This window comes from Lipotes vexillifer, unplaced genomic scaffold, assembly GCF_000442215.2.
Source record: "Lipotes vexillifer unplaced genomic scaffold, Lipotes_vexillifer_v1.1 scaffold627, whole genome shotgun sequence".
In the NCBI taxonomy this organism is placed as follows: domain Eukaryota; kingdom Metazoa; phylum Chordata; class Mammalia; order Artiodactyla; family Lipotidae; genus Lipotes; species Lipotes vexillifer.
In genome coordinates, this window is record NW_006787891.1 from 1403583 (window position 1) to 1426043 (window position 22461).

Here is a 22461-nt window from a genome sequence, read left to right on the forward strand (position 1 = left end):
TGAAATCAATTAGGGAAATGCTGACTGTGGAAGTGTAATTCTCAATGGACTGTTAGCCCTCTGAAGGTACAGAGTCACCTAATCAATATTTGTATCACTGGAACCAGTATAGTGCATTGTTTGTATCAGCACTACCATTCAGTAAATATACTAGATAAAAGAGTGAAAGAAGGGAGAGAGGAAGGGGCACCATCTATAGGATATGGCAGTATATTTTGGCTCATACATGCACACGAGGGGAAGACAAAGCAAGAGTGGGCTTCACAAATGAGACTGGACCAAAGTTGGGTGACAAAGGATTGATGGAGACGTTTCCCCCATCACTGTGGGAAATAATGATTGAAAATAGGCTTATTGGAGATGTAAGGTGTATCACACCCAGCCTAACACATGTTCAGACACTGTTCTAGAAGGATAGAGGCCCATCTGACTTACCCTCTCTGGGCTCCAGAATCCTAACTATGGTTCTCAAGGAGCTCTCTGATTCAGATAGCTGTTTTAGTGGGTGAGAAAAAATGCAGTTCATTACTCTGTGTAAAATAATGAAACATTCTAGTGCGGGAAATGGCGCAGGGCTGGTCTAACAAAAATAGTAGGGTAAGTAGACATAATTCAGAAGCAGCCTGCCACATAAGTGCTTCTCAGATGAACTCTGAAGTTTTTTTCAAGAATCCATAAACAATAAAATGGTTGCCTTGATACCCTTATTTGATTTACTCAATTTAGTAATTACCAGCTTATCAATTTCCCCCCAAAATGTACAGTCTGATTGTGTTTTATTTCTCTCCTTTGCTTTATAAATACTGTTTTTGCCTTTGTTCCTGGCTCAGTCTGTAAACAGATTCTCTCATGTGTGTGGACACAATTTGTGTGCAAAATAACTACTAAATGACTCCGAGTTATTTTCTGACACAAATATTACTTCTTCCTGAGCTCTTGCCCACTGGATCTGGGGGGAAAATAACTGAATGTCCAATTCAGTTCAAAGCTTAGTCTGATCTGATCATTTAAATAGTTATTTTAGGTCATTATTTCTCTCAGATAGACTCTCCTGTATTCTGTTGGTTTCCTTCAGGTAGTATATGGAAGAAGAGGTTGTGTGGCTTTCACACAAGGTGCTTTCCTTAAAGCACCAGGGTAAGGGGCCCCTGATGTCATGCTAGCCCATTGGAATGTACATGTTGGCACAGCAGCTGCTCGCCAGTGGAAGGACGTCCCTTGTTCACCTAGTTGCTGGATGCTCTTCTGGCCTGTAGTGTGTGAACTTACAGCTCATTCTCTTGGCCAAGGCACTTTTCTCTGGTGGTGCTTCCTGGATGATCCAACCTAAACTTGACTGATAGCCCTCCAAAGTCTGACTGAGACACCCATTTGGCCCTGGCTCAAGTGGTCTGTGGTGCTCTCACTACAGAGCAGCCTCTCCTCACTATGTGAATAGCCTGTGATAGACTTCACTGAGACACTTCCATGTCACAAGACACAGAAACCAAGGGTAGTTCAGGAGAGTTAAACCTCAGGCCTCCCTCTGCCTGCCGGTATCATGTCATCTTGTCAACCTGGTTGTTTCCTAAGTTGCTGCAGGACAGTTTCCTCCCTGTGTCCATATTGAGGGGAGGGGAACAGAAGACCCCTCTGCCCAAGGATTGTTTCCGCTTACCTGACACTTGTCTCCCTTCCGAAGCCATACCCTAAAAGAGGGGAACTTAAGACCTGATTCTTCTGGCTATTTTACTTTCTTGCTTCTCTCTCTGAGACTTCTTCCAATTTTTCCTCTAGGACAGAAGGAGGTAGGCTTTAATTTTGTTCCTACATTGTATCTTATTCCTGATTCCAGCAAAGGCCTAATAGCAGTCAGTCATTACTCTTAATTTACAAAGGGAAATTTATGGGCTGAGTCATCTAAATTTAGCTGTTTATATGCTAATGGAGGGTGGTAAAGGGTTTTCTTGAAAGACAGATCCTTTCTCAAGGCAACAGTCTTATATGCAGGGATATTGTTTTGTTGCACATTTCTGCTGTACATGACAGAAGCAATATCATTAGGGATACCTGGAATAGTTTGGGCAGTCTTGTACGTGGAAAGGCCAAAAAGAAAAGCATAATCTTTAAACCATTACTCTTGTTACATTACCCATTATAATACCCAAAGGACACATTATTAAGACATTTGAGTGGGATACCTTTAGTTACTAGGAATAGAGACTCATTCAGATCTTCTAAAGTAATGTGGCATTTACCGTGAGGACATATATGACATATCTGTTAGAGTTTATTAGTTGCAATCAGTGGGGTGTGTCTCAGGCTAACTTAGGCAGAAACAGAATTGAATGGGATGGCAGGTAGTAGCACATGGAATTCAAGGAAAGACCAAACAAAGGGGCTGTAGAAAGAACTGGAACAACTCCAGACACCTGGATTTAAGGGACAATCTCCTCAGAGTGCTATTAGTGGGACAGATTCTCTCCAGCTGTTTATGTCTCTGTATGGTTCCTCTCATGACTCTGTATCTCTGAAGAGAGGCTGGTTGGTCTGGGGAGGCCAGGGGTCTACCTCTTGGCCAGAGTAGCACAGTCCCTCCAAAACTGCACATGATGGTGGAAGAAATGGTGTAGAGAGTCAGTCTGACACGGCAAGCTGAGTTGAATTTAGGGCATGTGGCATTCCTAATTGTGATAGAATGTTTAGGCAGAAAGTTTATAATCTGGCTACTAAGTCAGTACTAACTCAGCACCACTTTCCCCACAAATGTGGAAAGGCTAAAATTTGTTTATGATTACTTTTTTTAAAAAACAGGAAAGGAAGGAGATTTTAAAAGCAGTTTGTTTCTTTAAGTGTTAAATTGAAGGTAAGCTCTTATGGAGAATTCTCTTTTACATCCCTTTAGACAAACTATAAATATTTTAAAATATTACTGTTTTAAAATGGTTATGAAGTGTTTGCTCGTTTTTAAATATTATGAAGATTTCTTTTTAAAATTCTCTTTTTAAACAAACTGACCTCAAAAAGCTACAGGCTCTGGTAAAGGTAGCTTTTGTTCAAAGGATTGGCAAGGATGGGAGAGGAATCCCTGGCTTTGGAAGGCCTGGGCTGTATGAACCATCACTATTGCCCAATGTCTCAACTAATTTGTGGCAGAGACAGAATTCGCAGCTAGTTTTGAATTAAGGATTCTGCTCTTTTCCCCAATTGTAAAAGTGGCACTCTTGAATTTTTTTGTAGAAGGGATTTAAGTGAGATAACCCTGTTAGAAGTGGGGGCTAGGTCAGGACTTTCTTAAGGTCCAGGTCTAAGACTGGAACTGAGTTAAGTATATATATAGCTTGAGAGGATGGGGCTGAGCCAAGGGAAAGCTAAGTACTGAGTCCTCCATTATGCCCTTACTATAGGACTAGCACCTTATTGGGATTGACATATATGCACTAATATGTATAAAATAGATAACTAATAAGAAACTGCTGTATAAAAAAAAAAAAGAAAGAAAAGAAATAGATTAGGTTACACTAACCATCTAGTCCTTGTTGTCATTCCTTCCATTCAGACCATTGTCAAGACTTGCCCACTTGGATCAGCTATGTCCTTTCTCTCTGCTTATGCTTTAAGGCTCAGTTTTCTCTCCTTCCCCTCCCAAAGTCATGTCAAAGCAATCACTGATTGTATTTAGAACAAATTTTATCATGTAATTAATTACTAATTAGTAATGTTAATTAATAATATTGCTCTATATTATCACTTCTTTTCCTAGCTAGGTACTGCTCATCGTTTTTTGACTTTCTGTCTCCAACCACTCCATCCCCCAATAATATTTTTGCCCTTTATACTTATAGATTGTATTGTTCATACCTCCATTTGAATTATGATCTACCTTCTGCCATATATTGTTTCGTACTTTCTATTGTTTTTTATTTATTTATTGTCTCCTCAACCATATCACACTTCGCTATTAACCTATCTCTACCTAGAAAAATGTCTAGTACAGTTGTTGCATGTGAAAGCATGTTATATTATTTAATGCTGTGATTTTCTAAATTGGTGAGGTGATTTGGAATCAACTGGATTCAGTTCTAGGTTCCAACTCTCTCCTTGCCTATAACACCAACTTTATTTAGTTAAGAGCTAAGTGTTTGTTTAAAGATTTCAGAGACCACCCCTACCCGCCCCACCATGAGGACCATTTATTAAACAGAACATGTGTATTTTTCATTTGCCCACAGCCTAATTATAAACCTTGAGTCCTGGTCTGGTGCTTCTTCACAGTCCCTAGCTTGATTTTGAATAAATAGTAGGTTTTTAATAAACATTAAGATGAAGTAAGAGTATAATATTTGTATCATGATTTTGAGGTTTAGTTCAACTCTAAAGGATATTTAATTTTAAGTCAAAAATAGTTCAGATTTCTTTAACATTACAAGTGTTGAGCACATGAAATCATTTCTTAAAGAGATTCACACACACACACACACACTTCAAAAACCCCATGTCAGAGTTCCATGAATCACCTTTAATATATTTTTTGGTTGATATGTCTTTTTTTCTTTTTACATCTTTATTGGAGTATAATTGCTTTACAATGGTGGGTTAATTTCTGCTTTATAACAAAGTGAATCAGTTATACATATACATATGTTCCCATATCTCTTCCCTCTTGCGTCTCCCTCCCTCTCACCCTCCCTGTCCCACCCCTCTAGGTGGTCACAAAGCACCAAGCTGATCTCCCTGTGCTATGCGGCTGCTTCCCACTAGTTATCTATTTTACATTTGGTAGTGTATATATGCCCAGTAGCATTATGGTGGAATCAAAGGTTAGAATAAAATTAATGACAGGAATAAAAGCAAAATCCAGAATCCAAAACAGTTTTTTACATGACATTCCATTTTCTGTCTTCATAAAATCCCCTCCATGCACACACATTGATTGGCACTATAATAAGTAGTTGTTATATCTGGGAACTCATATTGCCTTTATTTGTTTTATATATTGGTAGTGTAGATCTCCATGTGCTATGTGGCTGCTTCCCACTAGCTAGCTATTGGTAGTGTATATATGTCCATGCCACTCTCTTACTTTGTCACAGCTTACCCTTCCCCCTCCCCATATCCTCAAGTCCATTCTCTCGTAGGTCTGTGTCTTTATTCCCGTCTTACCCTTAGGTTCTTCATGACATTTTTTGTTTTTTTTCTTAGATTTCGTATATATGTGTTAGCATGAGGTATTTGTCTGTCTCTTTCTGACTTAACTTCACTCTGTATGACAGACTCTAGGTCCATCCACCTCATTACAAATAGCTCAATTTCATTTCATTTTATGGCTGATATTCCATTGTATATATGTGCAACATCTTCTTTATCCATTCATCCGATGATGGACACTTAGGGTGTTTCCACGTCCTGGCTATTGTAAATAGAGCTGCAATGAACATTTTGGTACATGACTGTTTTTGAATTATGGCTTTCTCAGGGTATATGCACAGTAGTGGGATTGCTGGGTCATATGGTAGTTCTATTTGTAGTTTTTTAAGGAACCTCCATACTGTTCTCCATAGTGGCTGTACCAATTCACATTCCCACCAGCAGTGCAAGAGTGTTCCCTTTTCTCCCCACCCTCTCCAGCATTTATTGTTTCTAGATTTTTTGATGATGGCCATTCTGACTGGTGTGAGATGATATCTCATTGTAGTTTTGATTTGCATTTCTCTAATGATTAATGATGTTGAGCATTCTTTCATGTGTTTGTTGGCAGTCTGTATATCTTCTTTGGAGAAATGTCTATTTAGGTCTTCTGCCCATTTTTGGATTGGGTTGTTTGTTTTTTTGTTATTGAGCTGCATGAGCTGCCTGTAAATTTTGGAGATTAATCCTTTGTCAGTTGCTTCATTTGCAAATATTTTCTCCCATTTTGAGGGTTGTCTTTTCGTCTTGTTTATGGTTTCCTTTGCTGTGCAAAAGCTTTGAAGTTTCATTAGGTTCCATTTGTCTATTTTTGTTTTTATTTCCATTTCAAAAAGGATCTTGCTGTGATTTATGTCATAGTGTTCTGCCTATGTTTTCCTCTAAGAGTTTGATAGTTTCTGGCCTTACATTTATGTCTTTAATCCATGTTGAGCTTATTTTTGTGTATGGTGTTAGGGAGTGATCTAATCTCATACTTTTACATGTACCTGTCCAGTTTTCCCAGCACCACTTATTGAAGAGGCTGTCCTTTCTCCACTTTACATTCCTGCCTCCTTTATCAGGATAAGGTAACCAGGGGCTTCCCTGGTGGTGCAGTGGTTGAGAATCTGACTGCCAACGCAGGGGACACAGGTTCGAGCTCTGGTTTCGGAGGATCCCACATGCCATGGAGCAGGTAGGCCTGTGAGCCACAACTACTGAGCCTGTGCGTCTGGAGCCTGTGCTCTGCAACAAGAGAGGCTGCGATAGTGAGAGGCCCACGCACCGTGATGAAGAGTGGCCCCCACTTGTCACAACTAGGGAAAGCCCTCGCACAGAAATGAAGACCCAACACAGCAAAAATAAATAAATAAAATTTAAAAAAAATCTTTGCTAATCTAATGGCAAAAATAATGTTTCATTGTTTAAAAAAAAAAAAGATACGGTGACCATATGTGTGTGGTGTATCTCTGGGCTTTGTATCCTGTTCCATTGATCTATATTTCTGTTTTTGTGCCAGTACCATACTCTCTTGATTACTGTAGCTTTGTAGTATAGTCTGAAGTCAGGGAGCCTGATTCCTCCAGCTCTATTTTTCGTTCTCAAGATGACTTTGGCTATTCGGGGTCTTTTGTGTTTCCATACAAATTGTGAAATTTTTTGTTCTAGTTCTGTGAAAAATGCCAGTGGTAGTTTCATAGGAATTGCATTGAATCTGTAGACTGCTTTGGGTAATAGAGTCATTTCCACAATGTTGATTCTTCCAATCCAAGAACATGGTATTTCTCTCCATCTATTTGTATCATCCTTAATTTCTTTCATCAGTGTCTTATAATTTTCTGCATACAGGTCTTTTGTCTCCTTAGGTAGGTTTATTCCTAGATATTTTATTCTTTTTGTTGCAATGGTAAATGGGAGTGTTTTCTTGATTTCATTTTCAGATTTTTCATCATTAATGTATAGGAATGACAGAGATTTCTGTGCATTAATTTTGTATCCTGCTACTTTACCAAATTCATTGATTAGCTCTAGTAGTTTTCTGGTAGCATCTTTAGGATTCTCTATGTATAGTATCATGTCATCTGCAAGCAGTGACAGCTTTACTTCTTTTCCGATTTGGATTCCTTTTATTTCCTTTTCTTCTCTGATTGCTGTGGCTAAAACTTCCAAAACTATGTTGAATAAGAGTGGTGAGAGTGGGGAACCTTGTCTTATTCCTTATCTTAGAGGAAATGCTTTCAGTTTTTCACCATTGAGGACGATGTTGGCTGTGGGTTTGTCATACATGGCCTTTATTATGTTGAGGAAAGTTCCCTCTATGCCTACTTTCTGGAGGTTTTTTTATCATAAATCAGTGGTGAATTTTGTTGAAAGCTTTCTCTGCATCTATTGAGATGACCATTTGGTTTTTCTCCTTCAATTTGTTAAGATGGTGTATCACGCTGATTGATTTGCATATATTGAAGAATCCTGCATTCCTGGAATAAACCCCACTTGATCATGGGGTATGATCCTTTTAATGTGCTGTTGAATTCTGTTTGGGAGTATTTTGTTGAGGATTTTTGCATCTATGTTCATCAGTGATATTGGCCTGTAGTTTTCTTTCTTTGTGACATCTTTGTGTGGTTTTGGGTATCAAGGTGATGGTGGCCTCGTAGAATGAGTTTGGGAGTGTTCCTCCCTCTGCTATATTTTGGAAGAGTTTGAGAAGAATAGGTGTTAGCTCTTCTCTAAATGTTTGATAGAATTCGCCTGTGAAGCCATCTGGTCCTGGGCTTTTGTTTGTTGGAAGATTTTTAATCACAGTTTCAATTTCAGTGTTTGTGATTGGTCTGTTCATATTTTCTATTTCTTCCTGATTCAGTCTTGGCAGTTTGTGCATTTCTAAGAATTTGTCCATTTCTTCCAGATTGTCCATTTTATTGGCATAGAGTTGCTTGTAGTAATCCCTCATGATTTTTTGTATTTCTGCAGTGTCAGTTGTTACTTCTCCTTTTTCATTTCTGATTCTATTGATTTGAGTCTTCTCCCTTATTTTCTTGATGAGTCTGGCTAATGGTTTATCAATTTTGTTTATCTTCTCAAAGAACCAGCTTTTAGTTTTATTGATCTTTGCTATTGTTTCCTTCATTTCTTTTTCATTTATTTCTGATCTGATTTTTATGATTTCTTTCCTTCTGCTAACTTTGGGGGTTTTTTGTTCTTCTTTTTGTAATTGCTTTAGGTGCAAGATTAGGTTGTTTATTCGAGATGTTTGCTGTTTCTTAAGGTAGGACTGTATTGCTATAAACTTCCCTCTTAGAACTGATTTTGCTGCATCCCATAGGTTTTGGGTCCTCATGTCTCCATTGTCATTTTTTTTTAATTTAATTTAATTTATTTATTTATTTATTTATTTATTTATGGCTGTGTTGGGTCTTCGTTCCTGTGCGAGGGCTTCCTCTAGTTGCGGTGAGCGGGGGCCACTCTTCATCGCAGTGCGCGGGACTCTCTCACTGTTGCAGCCTCTCTTGTTGCGGAGCACAAGCTCGAGACGCGCAGGCTCAGTAGTTGTGGCTCACGGGCCTAGTTGCTCCGTGGCATGTGGGATCTTCCCAGACCAGGGCTCGAACCCGTGTCCCCTGCATTGGCAGGCAGATTCTCAACCAGGGAAGCCCCTCCATTGTCATTTGTTTCTAGGTAGTTTTTGATTTCCTCTTTGATTTCTTCAGTGATCACTTCGTTATTAAGTAGTGTATTGTTTAGCCTCCATGTGTTTGTATTTTTTACAGATCTTTTCCTGTAATTGGTATCTAGTATCATAGCGCTGTGGTCGGAAAAGATACTTGATACAATTTCAGTTTTCTTAAATTTACCAAGGCTTGATTTGTGACCCAAGATATGATCTATCCTGGAGAATGTTCCATGAGTACTTGAGGAAAATGTGTATTCTGTTGTTTTTGGATGGAATGTCCTATAAATATCAATTAAGTCCATCTTGTTTAATGTGTCATTTAAAGCTTGTGTTTCCTTATTTAGTTTCATTTTGGACGATCTGTCCATTGGTGAAAGGTGTTAAAGTCCTCTACTATGAATGTGTTACTGTTGATTTCCCCTTTTATGGCTGTTAGTATTTGCTTTATGTATTGAGGTGCTCCTATGTTGGGTGCATAAATGTTTACCACTGTTATATCTTCTTCTTGGATCGATCCCTTGATCATTATGTAGTGTCCTTCTTTGTCTCTTCTAATAGTCTTTATTGTAAAGTCTATTTTGTCTGATATGAGAATTGCTACTCCAGCTTTCTTTTGGTTTCCATTTGCATGGAATATCTTTCTCCATCCCCTCACTTTCAGTCTGTATGTGTCTCTAGGTCTGAAGTGGGTCTCTTGTAGACAGCATATATATGGGTCTTGTTTTTGTATCCATTCAGCCAATCTGTGTCTTTTCGTGGGAGCATTTAATCCATTTACATTTAAGGTAATTACCGATATGTATGTTCCTATTCCCATTTTCTAAATTGTTTTGGGTTTGTTATTATGGGTCTTTTCCTTCTCATGTGTTTCTTGCCTAGAGAAGATCCTTTAGCATTTGTTGTAAAGCTGGTTTGGTGGTGCCGAACTCTCTCAGCTTTTGCTTGTCTGTAAAGGTTTTAATTTCTCCATCAAATCTGAATGAGATCCTTGCTGGGTAGAGCAATCTTGGTTGCAGGTTTTTCTCCTTCATCACTTTCAGTATGTCCTGCCACTCCCTTCTGGCTTGTAGAGTTTCTGCTGAGAGATCAGCTGTTAACCTTATGGGGATTCCCTTGTGTGTTATTTGTTGTTTTTCCCTTGCTGCTTTTAATATGCTTTCTTTGTATTTAATTTTTGACAGTTTGATTAATATGTGTCTTGGTGTTCTTCTCCTTGGAGTTATCCTGTATGGGACTCTCTGTGCTTCCTGGACTTGATTAACTATTTCCTTTCCCATATTAGGGAAGTTTTCAACTATAATCTCTTCAAATATTTTCTCAGTCCCTTTCTTTTTCTCTTCTTCTTCTGGAACCCCTATAATTTGAATGTTGGTGTGTTTAATGTTGTCCCAGAGGTCTCTGAGACTGTCCTCAGTTCTTTTCATTCTTTTTTCTTTCTTCTGCTCTGCAGTAGTTATTTCCACTATTTTATCTTCCAGGTCACTTATCCGTTCTTCTGCCTCAGTTACTCTGCTATTAATCCCTTCTAGAGTATTTTTAATTTTATTTATTGTGTTGTTCATTGTTGCTTGTTTCATCTTTAGTTCTTCTAAGTCCTTGTTAAATGTTTCTTGCATTTTGTCTATTCTATTTCCAAGATTTTGGATCATGTTTACTATCATTATTCTGAATTCTTTTTCAGGTAGACTGCCTATTTCCTCTTCATTTGTTTGGTCTGGTGGGTTTTTATCTTGTTCCTTCATCTGCTGTGTGTTTTTCTGTCTTCTCATTTTGCTTACCTTACTGTGTTTGGGGTCTCCTTTTTGCCGGCTGCAAGTTCATAATTCCCGTTGTTTTTGGTGTCTGTCCCCAGTGGCTGAAGTTGGTTCAGTGGGTTGTGTAGGCTTCCTGGTGGAGGGGACTAGTGCCTGTGTTCTGGTGGATGAGGCTGGATCTTGTCTTTCTGGTGGGCAGGTCCGCATCTGGTGGTGTGTTCTGGGGTGTCTGTGACTTTATAATGATTTTAGGCAGCCTCTCTGCTAATGGGTGGGGTTGTGGTCCTGTCTTGCTATTTGTTTGGCATAGGGTGTCCAGCACTGTAGCTTGCTGGTCGTTGAGTGAAGCTGGGTGTTGGTGTTGAGATGGAGATCTCTGAGAGGTTTTCGCCATTTGATATTACGTGGAGCTGGAAGGTCCCTTGTGGACCGGTGTCCTGAAGTTTGATCTCCCACCTCAGAGGCACAGCACTGACTTCTGGCTGCAGCACCAAGAGCCTATCATCCACACGGCTCAGAATAAAAGTGAGAAAAAGTAGAAAGAAAGAAAGAAAGAAAGAGGATAAAAGAAAATTAAAATAAAATAAAGTTATTAAAATAAAAAAATAATTATTAAAAAAATTTTTTGAAAAAGTAAAAACAAACTAGATGGATAGAACCATAGGACAAATGTTGAAAGCAAAGCTATACAGACAAAAATTTTACACAGAAGCATACACATACACACTCACAAAAAGAGGGAAAGGGGAAAAAAATAATAAATCTTGCTCTCAAAGTCCACCTCCTCAATTTGGGATGATTCGTTGTCTATTCAGGTATTCCACAGATGCAGGGTACATCAAGTTGATTGTGGAGATGTAATCTGCTGCTCCTGAGGCTGCTGGGAGAGATTTTCCTTTCTCTTTGTTCGCACAGCTCCCAGGGTTCAGCTTTGGATTTGGCCCCGCCTCTGCGTGTAGGTCGCCTGAGGGCGTCTGTTCTTCTCTCAGACAGGACGGGGTTAAAGGAGCCGCTGACTCGGGGGCTCTGGCTCATTCAGGCCGGGGGGAGGGAGGGGCACGGCGTGCGGGGCGGGCCTGCGGCAGCAGAGGCCAGCATGACGTTGCACCAGCCTGAGGCACGCCGTGCGTTCTCCCGGGGAAGTTGTTCCTGGATCCCGGGACCCTGGCAGTGTCGGGCTGCACAGGCTCCCCGGAGGGAGGTGTGGAGGGTGACCTGTGCTCGCACACAGGTTTCTTGGTGGTGGCAGCAGCAGCCTTAGCGTCTCATGCCCATTTCTTGGGTCGGCGCTGTTAGCCGCGGCTTGCACCCGTCTCTGGAGCTCCTTTAAGCAGCGCTCTTAATCCCCTCTCCTGGTGCACCAGGAACAGAGGGAAGAAAAAGTCTCTTGCCTCTTTGGCAGGTCCAGACTTTTTCCCGGACTCCCTCCTGGCTAGCCGTGGTGCACTAACCCCTTCAGGTTGTGTTCACGCTGCCAGTCGTCCCCCTGCGCTCCTACCCGAAGCCCAAGCCTCAGCTCCCAGCCCCGCCTGCTCCGGCGTGTGAGCAGACAATCCTCTCGGGCTGGTCGGCACCGATCCCTGTGCGGGAATCTCTGTGCTTTGCCCTCCGCACCCCTGTGGCTGGGCTCTCCTCCGCGGCTCTGAAGCTTCCCTGCCTCTGCCACCCGCAGTCTCTGCACGCGAAGGGGCTTCTAGTGTGTGGAAACCTTTCCTCCTTCACGGCTCCCTCCCACTGGTGCAGGTCCCGTCCCTATTGTTTTGTGTCTGTTTATTCTTTTTTCTTTTGCCCTACCCAGGTACATGGGGAGTTTCTTGCCTTTTGGGGGGTCTGAGGTCTTCTGCTAGCGTTCAGTAGGTGTTCTGTAGGAGTTGTTCCACATGTAGATGTATTTCGGATGTAGCTGTGTGGAGGAAGGTGATCCCCGTCTTACTCTTCCACCATCTTCCCCCTCTCCCACCTTTAATATTTATGGCAGGAACAGATAGCATTGATTTGACATGTTGACCTGTTTATCAATTTGATTTTGTACATTTGAACTTTTCAAACCATTGCCTATATTTTGTTCTCATCTTTGTTGACAGGTAGGGAACCAAAAATATCAGCCTGATCCAATTTAAAATGATACAGACTCATTATCGTTTCATTCCTTTACCAGTTTTTGTGTGTGTGGCCACTCTTTAACAATTCCATTAATGCATTTCCACGCATAAATTATTTAGGTTGACAAAATTCAGAGTTTTTTTCTGGACATCCGTGATACCAAGTAGTGGCTTCCCCCGCACTCCTAGCAGCCACCTCTTGTTCCCATACATAAATGGCAGCCAGCAATGGCTGGAAACAAAGGACTCTCTCCCAGTCTCTGAATACAGTGACATTCATTCTGAGAGAAGCAGGGGCAGCTTTTTGAAAGCCGACTTCTTCAGCTCAACAATAACACACAATGAGTTATTGACTTGTTTATGTACGGAGCTCTTTTCAGTAACTAACTCTGACTCCCACAGTCTGGACAAATGATTGATTTCGTGGTTAGAAAAAGAGAAAGCTCTCGCGCTAAACTCTGTAGTGCAAACTACTTCTTCCCCATTTGTTCCCTAACTGAATAGGACCTTATTAAAATGCACTTTCCAAAAAAATACCTGCAGCTGGTCTTTATAACCATGTTTTGTATATATAAATAAGTAATTTGTCCCAGTCTTTTGTATATTAACAGACCATTGGGAAACTTGTCAATATATATGAAGGCTGATTGTCCTGTTGTTTATGCTAAACTGTATTGCCTATATTGATCTGCATGTAAAATATGGATCAAATAATTTATTAATAGATCAATATTTACTGGTCAAAAAGATTTTTGATAGAAAGATTCAGTTTTCTTCTTGGGTTATGTTGCTTTATTAAGAACATTATACACAACACATATCATATGCTTCACATTTAAATCTTTAGCTGCTTTTCTGGAGAATACAGAGAAAACTGCTTGCAGAACTACAGTTCAGAGCACTGACAGTTTGGTTAGACTAATAGACTCTTCCCTCTTTGGCTGGTACCTATCTGGAATGTCAATATGAATTAGATAGAACATACCAGTGTTTGATTACTGTAGCTTTTCTAAAAATATTAATAACTACACTCTAGAGTTTACTTTAGATTTATTTTCTCCTATAGAATTGATTTTATTTTATCTTAATATCATGTTAAAATTTTTACACAATTAGTCTTTATGATTTTCATAAATATGCCTTAAAATATTTTTCTGGGAGTTAAAAAAACAGGACAGAAAAGCCATATAATGTTAATGATACAATAAAATGAGATTACTGTTGTTCTGTCTGTATTTCTCCAACAGGAGGTTTTGAGCCTGTTTTCCTCTCTAGGATGTCCATAGTAGAGCTTTCCTGAGCCAGCAAATGTTTGAAGAATTCCTCAAAATTAAGAGTACTTTCTATTATAGTCACAATGGGCCATATGTTTTGTATAAAACTAAATATACTTTACTAATCTATGACCCTTTAGGGCTTTAGAGAAAGTATAATGTCTGCTATGTTAGCATTAATAGTTTTATGTAGAATATAGTCTAAAAGGTAACAACCACTGGAAATCACTTCATTGGAATCTTGTTTCAGGTATACTTTTGTGGATTTCTTTTCTTAATTCCTAAACAAATTGTTTGAGGTGAATTTACTCCTTTTTAATCTTGTTTCTCTAACCAGACCATTGTCTTGAATCATTTTGTTCATTTTTCTTTGACAGAGCCATTGTGTTCGTTGTTTCTTCCATATCTGCTACTGTCTTTGAGTAGTCTCTTGTCTGTTTTTTTCTGGTTACCATTAATATTGAATGAGCCAACTTTAACCTAATTTAGGATAGCCAGTGTTTGTTACTTACATATTTTTAAAATCTTAGCAGCAAGCTCTGGTGAAAATGGTGAATTAAACCTTCCTATTTAGCTTGGTAAGTTTTGATGTGTATCACAAATATTTGGGGGTGTTTTCTCACATTTTAAAAGGGCATGATGTAGTTAGAAAAAAGCGACTTGATTTTCCATTCCCCTGTTTGGTAGAGATTTGGCTTTTCATAGTTATATACAAATTTTAGCCGTCTTTCTGTTTTTTTGTTTTTTTGTTTTTTTTTGCGGTACACGGGCCTCTCACTGTTGTGGCCTCTCTCGTTGCGGAGCACAGGCTCCGGACGCTCAGGCTCAGCAGCCATGGCTCATGGGCCCAGCCGCTCCACGGCACGTGGGATCTTCCTAGACCGGGGCACGAACCCGCACCCCCTGCATCGGCAGGCGAACTCTCAACCACTGTGCCACCAGGGAAGCCCTTTCTGTTTTTTTATTGTGGTATATTGAGAAATATCACTGCAATGTCTAGTTAACATTCCTCACTATACATAGTTACAGATTTTTTTCCTTGTGATGAGAACTCTTAAGATCTACGCTCTTAGCAAGTTTCATATACACAATACACTATTATTGACTATAGTCACTATGCTGTACATTACATCCCCATGACTTACTTATTTTATAACTGAAAGTTTGTACCTTTCGACTTCCTTCATCCATTTTGCCCACCTTTCAACCCCCATTCCACCTCTGGCAACCACCAGTGTCCTCTGTATCTATGAGCTTTTTTTCTTTTTTAAGATTCCATATGTAAGTGAGATCATATGCTATTTATCTTTCTCCATCTGACTTTTTTCACTTAGGATAATGCCCTCAAGGTTCATCCTTCCTGTTTGTTTTGATTTTTAATTTGAAGTGTCTACCTCTTTATATATGAAAATTAGCCTCAGAAATTTCAAGCCCATTGACAAAAAATTATTTCATATATTTTAAGGAAGAACAGCAAATAAAAAGCATCTAGTTTTGTCTTAATGAAGAAACAGGATGTTCTCCTCCAAAGTGACAGGAGAGAAGAATCTTTCTGTTGTTATTGTGTCTGGAATTTGAGGGAGAGATGCTGTTTGCACTGCATATTATTAATACCTCAAAGTGAAAATGTGTTCTCTTAATTTGACTTTTTACTTTCAATAATTTCCTCTAAATGACTGTATTAAGATATCTCTCTTTTTGAATGTCTGGGCTGTTTTCAGAAAAGGCCCCATGTATGTATCCTTATGTTTTGTTGACAGTTTATTTCTCAGTATCTTACTGGGTTCTCTATTTGGTACTATGCATATGATGCTTTTCAGTAATGTTGATATGTTTTTCCCTCAGCTTATGTAGATTAGGATAGTGCTAGAAGTTGAGTGTTAGAATGAGATGATTTTTCCAACTGTAGTGGTTTTATAGGTAAAGAATTCCTACCTCTTAAAGAGTTACTTGGAAGCAGTTCTACATGTCATGGTCCTGGGAGACCACATTGAATCGGACCTACTGCAGTGGCACCAAAGAGTTTTATAGCTCTGTTTTTGTTTTGTTTTGCTTCCCTTCAAAAAAGATCTGCTCTGAATGTTTTTGCATTTGGAAATTAACTTTGCGAAGAAAAGGTGACCTTGGTGAATATTCCCCAGTCACTCTCCTTCACATATCTTCCCTGATAAATGAGACTCCCCTGATAAAGAAGTAATCATAGAGACTTGACACAAGTACGTTGTGCCACAGTTTACACATAGGCTTCCTTATGTGGAAGTTGAGTTTGATATTTGACTTTTTATAATAGTACATTTTCTGTATTACTTTAGCACAGGAAAAAATATTTCTTGGGGAGATTGATTCTAAGAATAGCTTCACATGATGATTTTTCCCAGTTTTTATTGAGATATAATTAACATATGGCCCTGTGTAAGTTTAAGGTGAATAGCATAATGATGGCTTTTTTTTTTTTTTTATAATACACAATGTGTTTATTTATTTATTTATTTATGGCTGTGTTGGGTCTTCGTTTCTGTGAATGGGCTTTCTCTAGTTGTGGCAAGTGGGGGTCACTCTTCATCGCGGTGCGCAGGCCTCTCACTATCGCGGCCTCTGTTGTTGCGGAGCACAGGCTCCAGATGCGCAGGCTCAGTAATTGTGGCTCACGGGCCCAGTTGCTCCATGGCATGTGGGATCTTCCCAGACCAGGGCTCGAACCCGTGTCCTCTGCATTGGCAGGCAGACTCTCAACCACTGCGCCACCAGGGAAGCCCCAATGATGGCTTTTTAAAAAATTATTATTATTGTATTTTTTGACTTGACTTTTATATATTGTGAATGATTACCACAGTAAGCTTAGTTAACATCCACCATTTCATATGGTTTAAAAAAAATGGTTTTTTTTGTTGTGAACTCTTAGGATCTGCTCTCTTAACAAACTTTCAAATATACCATATAGCATTATAACTGTAGTCATCATGTATATCACATGTTGGTTTGTTTTTTTTTTTAAAAAAAAACTTGTTTTCAGTGGTTCTCAGTCTAGGACAGGCAAACATTTGCAAACATTTCCTGCTGTCCAAATTCAGTCTGCCTCTTGTTTGTTTTTTAAGTTCTGTTGGAACATAGCCACGCTCATTTGTTTATGTATTTTCTATTTCATGCTATGGGGGCAGAGTTGAGTAATTGCAAAAGAGACTTGTCTGTCCCCCTTTCCCCCAAGCCTAAATATTTACTATCTGGTTCTTATAGAAATGTTTGTCAACTCCTTATCTAAATTGATCATTAGGATCACCTAAGGATTCCTTAGACTTTTCTCCTCTCCCAAAACAGAATCTCTGATAAATTGAGCTGTGTCACATATGAGTAGATGAAGACTTCACAGGTTTGATACTATTCTTATAGTATATAAGAATAGGTAGATTGAGGAGGTTATATTGTTGACTCCCACTCCCATTCTATCCCAAGTATAGGAGTGTGTCTTCAGGCAGGGTATAGATTAAAGATTCATGTTAACTCAAACATGATTTGCCAGGCATACAATTGAGAAAGCCTATTTAAAATAACAACAGCATTAACAAAAGAAACAAAACAAAAAACATGGTCATTATTCATTCTTAATCTTCAATAAGGAGATACTACATGGCACGTCCATTGCTTAAGAATTGTTAAATATTCCAATTCAGAAGGTTCTGTATCAGGCTGTTATTTTCTTTCTTCCTATTAATACCAATCTGCTGAGTGAATATTACTGTGTGAGTTTAGCTTTTTCCTGTTTTTGAAAAGAGCATTTTGTTTTGGTGGGGATTGTTTATAAAGAAATATAGAATGAGCCACATTCACCTTTTTATGACATGGGTTTACACCAATAGTAGAAGACCTCTATCTGGCTCTGTTCATGGAGCAGGTTGGAAGTAACCGTTCAGGTATTTAAGGTAAAACTTACTCTTTGTCGTGAAATATTGTGAATCATTTTGAACCATTCGAGAGTGAATTGACATTTGCTTTTGGTTTATTTCCTTGAATTCTTATCCTGACATAACAGCAGCCAATTTATTCCCTACTGGCAATGAAAGATTTGAATAGGAATATCAGCCTAATTTTAAAAAATTTTGCTATGTTAATTTTGACAAAATGCTTTTAAAAGGTACTCATCAGTGTCAAATGTCTGCAGTTAAGGACCCCTTCCCAAATCATATTTTAGTAAGCTTAAAAACAGTAAAAGTGGAAGTGAAAAATAGTGTTAAATGTTTTAAATATAAAAACATTTCGACTTATTTAATCTAAATGGAATTCATTTTCACATACGTATGGGCCAAATTAATTTGAAATCATCTTCCATGATTATGCTAAATTAGTTGTTTGAATAAACATTGCTATTAGGTGTCAATAGGTGCCTATTTTCATGTCATTTACTTATTTATTTATTTCTCTAGTTGAACCTGGCTGTGGATGAACAGAAAGGGAAAATTACCGAAAAAGTCATTCTTTCACTGACAGCAAAGGAACACCATAAGGCACAAGAAGAAGTAAGGAACTTACTTTTAAAATTGTATTGTAAAACTACAATAAATACTAATTTTAAAATTAAGGCAGATTTTACTTTGATTTGGTAGTGAACCAACTTTGGTTATCTGATAAAACATAATGAAAAAACTGGTCAAAACTGGAAATCATTGTATTGATATGGCCGCTTGAAAAATAGTTATATGCTTGAAAGAATAAATCATATAATTTTCTGAAAACTGCTTATGAATACTTTCTCATAAATTTCCTAAATGAGGAAATTATTACATGCAACTGGAATCTAGAAATTATGGACTATGCTAACATAGGAAAAACATTAAAATTTTATTGAACTTTGAACAAATAATAAAATCTTATTTTTATTTTCTGACTTTCTAGGAATAGAATTATCTTTCTGAATTTTAGAAATGCTAGCAGTGTTATCTCTTATCAAGGAAAAACTGTAGTTTATAAATGTCAAGCCTAAGTGAGCTAATCATAAGATTCTGGAGGCAATATTGTAAAGAAGAACTATTAAAGCAAGGCTTCTTCTCTCCAAAGCTCATGCTGTGAAGTTGACAGCATATTCCATAAATGAAATAATAATACAAAATTGGCGTTAGACAAAAGGGAAAAATGATTTTCATATAGTTTCCTGGAATGCAAAAGCATTTAATCTTTCTGAGGAAAGATCATGAATTTGCTAATTTCCATGTACTACTGTCAGTAAATAAAATCTATAAGCAACTTCAAAGAATAAGATAGCATGAATATTTAAAAATTAAACTTTCATGTAATTCTCTTTTGACATTTTGGCAAAGAAATCTATCCAAGCTTTAGGGCTTTAATATTTTCTTATCATGGTAATTGCATCTCCTTTGCTAACTATGTATTTTACAGTAGATGAACAAGTATAATGCATCAAACTTTCCTGAGTGAATTCAATTCTTTAAGTTAGAGACTGCCTTAATATTTGGGGCTTATATATGTGCAGTATTAAAGATTATATTATAAACATTGATTGGTAATTTCAGTAGGAAATATTTCATAAGAAAACTTCAACATGAATTTTTCTAAGATATAACAAATAACAATTGTGTACTTTTAAATTATAGTTCTGACTCATTCCGCTTAATATTAACAAGTTAAAAACTAGGTTGTTAGTTCTAGATTTAAAAAATATTGTCCTCTATCCAATTGAAAAATGTTGTTTATCACAGTTTATTACATTTTCACAGTAAGTTTAAAATGAATCTATCATATATCTTGATATCGTCAACTTTAGGAAATGCAAATAAAAATCTCTAGTTGAATTAGTATAATTAAAGTTGTATCTATAATAACAAATTATTATTAGAGAATAAATAGAAATAATCGAAAAGAATGAATAGACGAACTATTTTCTGCATTTTAAATATTGTAATTATTTTGCTTGTTGATATTTTATGCAAAACTATAATTTCAATGGAACTGGAAACTTGAAGTGGCCCAGGAAAATGATCATTATGCTAAAAATACCATTTTTAATGCTACCTTGTTACCAAAGCTGGAAATGAAAATTATTTTTTCTGGAAAATCCAGCAGTATTAATGCTTATTTGGTACTTCTTTATTATCATCTTAATGTTTATTTAGTACCTATATGCATCACTTTTTCTCCTGCAAAGGGCCTTATTTGGTCACATATTTGCTTGATCAGCTATGACTCCAAATGCCTTTTGTTGGCTTCAAAAATCACACAGTGAAGGGAATATTTATTGTGTGTGTGGGTGTGAAAGCGTGTGTGTAAGAACCTCTAAATATATTCCATACACTATGAGAATAATTTTTATATCATTAATTTGAAAGTGATTTATTAATTTTGATGTGTAAGTCAGTGACATCAAGTTTTGTGCCTAATTCCTATACAGAGATGTGAAATCATGATGGTAAAAAGAAATGAAAAATGTGGGGATGGGGAGATTACTCCAACATTTAATTTTGCCCACAGTTTTTTTACAAAATACTATATTTCTAGACGTATTTCAAAACCTTAAGTAAACATCGTGAAATCTGAGATTTAGATTTAGGTATCTGCTGTCTGTATTTTTATCTTAAAATCTTATTTTATTTCATGTAATTTTTCTACATGAAAACGGAATAATAACGTATGCATCACGAGACTACTTTGATGTGATGGTATATGTTGAACTGTATCAAGCTTTTTAGAAATGGTCTACTGGAAATCTGTGTGTAATTTTTTTGTCAGTTTAAAAGTGTGTTATTCCAGATTCTCTGAAAAGTTGACACCAGTATGGAATTTTCAAAAATATGTATGGATTTTAATAGAAGAAATGCCGTGAGAGAAAATGGGGAGAGCTCTAGGTAAGGCTGGGAGACCTGTCAGTTTGAAATGCAGGCTTGAACATGAGTGAAGGAGAGAGGAAGGGAAGACTGGGTGGAGGTATCCTAGACTGTTGTGCAGTCTAAGGAGGGTTTGGCAAAGCTGCTGACGTATCCTTGAGTCAAAGTTGTCCATCAGAGGAGTCTTGTGACTCCCTGGGTTGGACCTGCTTTAGTATCCTTGGCCATTGGTGCCAACCTGGTGATGGGTGTAAGAGCATAATAGCTTGGACCCTTGGTCAATTATGCTCCTGTAGCCAGAGGTCTGTGAAGTGCATACTTATTGCTTCCTCCAAAAGTATACTTGACATCATCCTTATTGCCATCATCATACCCCTCTTGCCAGATGAGTTATAAAGGTATTTTTACATGTCTCTATTTTCAATCACCCCTTCCCCCATGAGTTGATGGGGATGTTGGACTCAAATAGGCCTAAAGGCAGCACATAAGTGACCCCTGGCTGGAAACAATATAGATCTCTTTCCAAAATAACTTCCATCTCAGAAGGGGTCTGGAAATCTATTAGAAAGTTGGGAGTAGTGGAAGTGATTGGAATACGAGATGGTACACACTTCAGTTTTCCTTGTGGTTACACTGCAGCTCATCCTTAATTTTAAGATTAAGAGATACTTAATTTTGCTCACAGATTCCTATGTCTTTTCTAGCCTTTGTTTGTCAAGTCTGATTATGTTCACTTCTTAACCTGAAAAACATTGTACCCTTGGGCCTGAACCAAGTAAGAGACTTTAGGGAGTTTAAAACACCCATTTTTATCTCCCTGTCCCCTTTCTGGTTCTTCTTAACTATGCTGTAAATTAGAAAGTGTCTTGGTCTCAAGTTTAAGCACTGACCCAGCTTCGAGACTATCCCATATGCCGCATGTCAAGATGATGTTCCTAGCATGGAGGCTGCCACCCTTTGTGCTGATTTCAAGTGACAGTTCAGTATAAAGTGCTCTGGAGTCTCCTCACTAACATATATGGACTCCAGGCCACATAACATTCAGGTCAACAGCTGAACTCATCACTAGAAAAACCAGGAGCTCCTCAAAGAGTCATCCATAATAGTTAAAATACAGTATTCACAACGTATGGTTCAGAGTGTACAACTTTGATAGGTATACATTTTAGAATGATTATAAACAGAATAATATTTTGTGTTTACTCTAAATCATCTTGAGAATTCAACTAAATTCAAGGGTTGCATGAATGACCAAAATGCCCTACATCTTATGCAAAAGTCTATGTATATGTTTATAGACAGGTGTGCATTTGCATTCTTTCAGAAGTTTGGTTTTTTTCCTCACCAGAATACTCTTTTTTTTTTCTTTTTTTTTGCTACCTCCTGCTCATTTGTCACTCTCCCAAATTCTGTACAAGTGTCACTTCCGTGCTGCATTTCTACAGAGAATGAAGAGTAGAATGTGTAGGCTTTCTGCTGCACAATGAGATGGTGCATTTTTTCAACATATGCATACGTAAGCCTTCTTTTGTGAATGGGACTGATAGGGTCAGATAATGTTTAAAGGGAAAGGCTTTATGTCTCTCAGGCCTCTATGTTTCCACATGGATGCTCCCACACACACATAGATTGAATTATGAACAGACCCATTAATGCTGGGATCACAAAAGGTCAAGTTTT

At 38.0% G+C, this 22461-nt stretch overlaps 1 protein-coding gene across 1 annotated transcript in view; it reads left to right on the top strand.

Moving 5' to 3' along the window:
* The first annotated feature begins 564 nt into the window (after positions 1 to 564).
* Positions 565 to 22461, top strand: part of LOC103076114 (doublecortin domain-containing protein 5-like) — a 250403-nt gene continuing 228506 nt past the window's right edge. The window contains exons 1-2 of the mRNA XM_007460935.1: positions 565 to 597; positions 18370 to 18462. Coding sequence (XP_007460997.1) covers positions 565 to 597; positions 18370 to 18462 — 126 coding nt within the window. The remainder of the gene's footprint in view (positions 598 to 18369; positions 18463 to 22461) is intronic.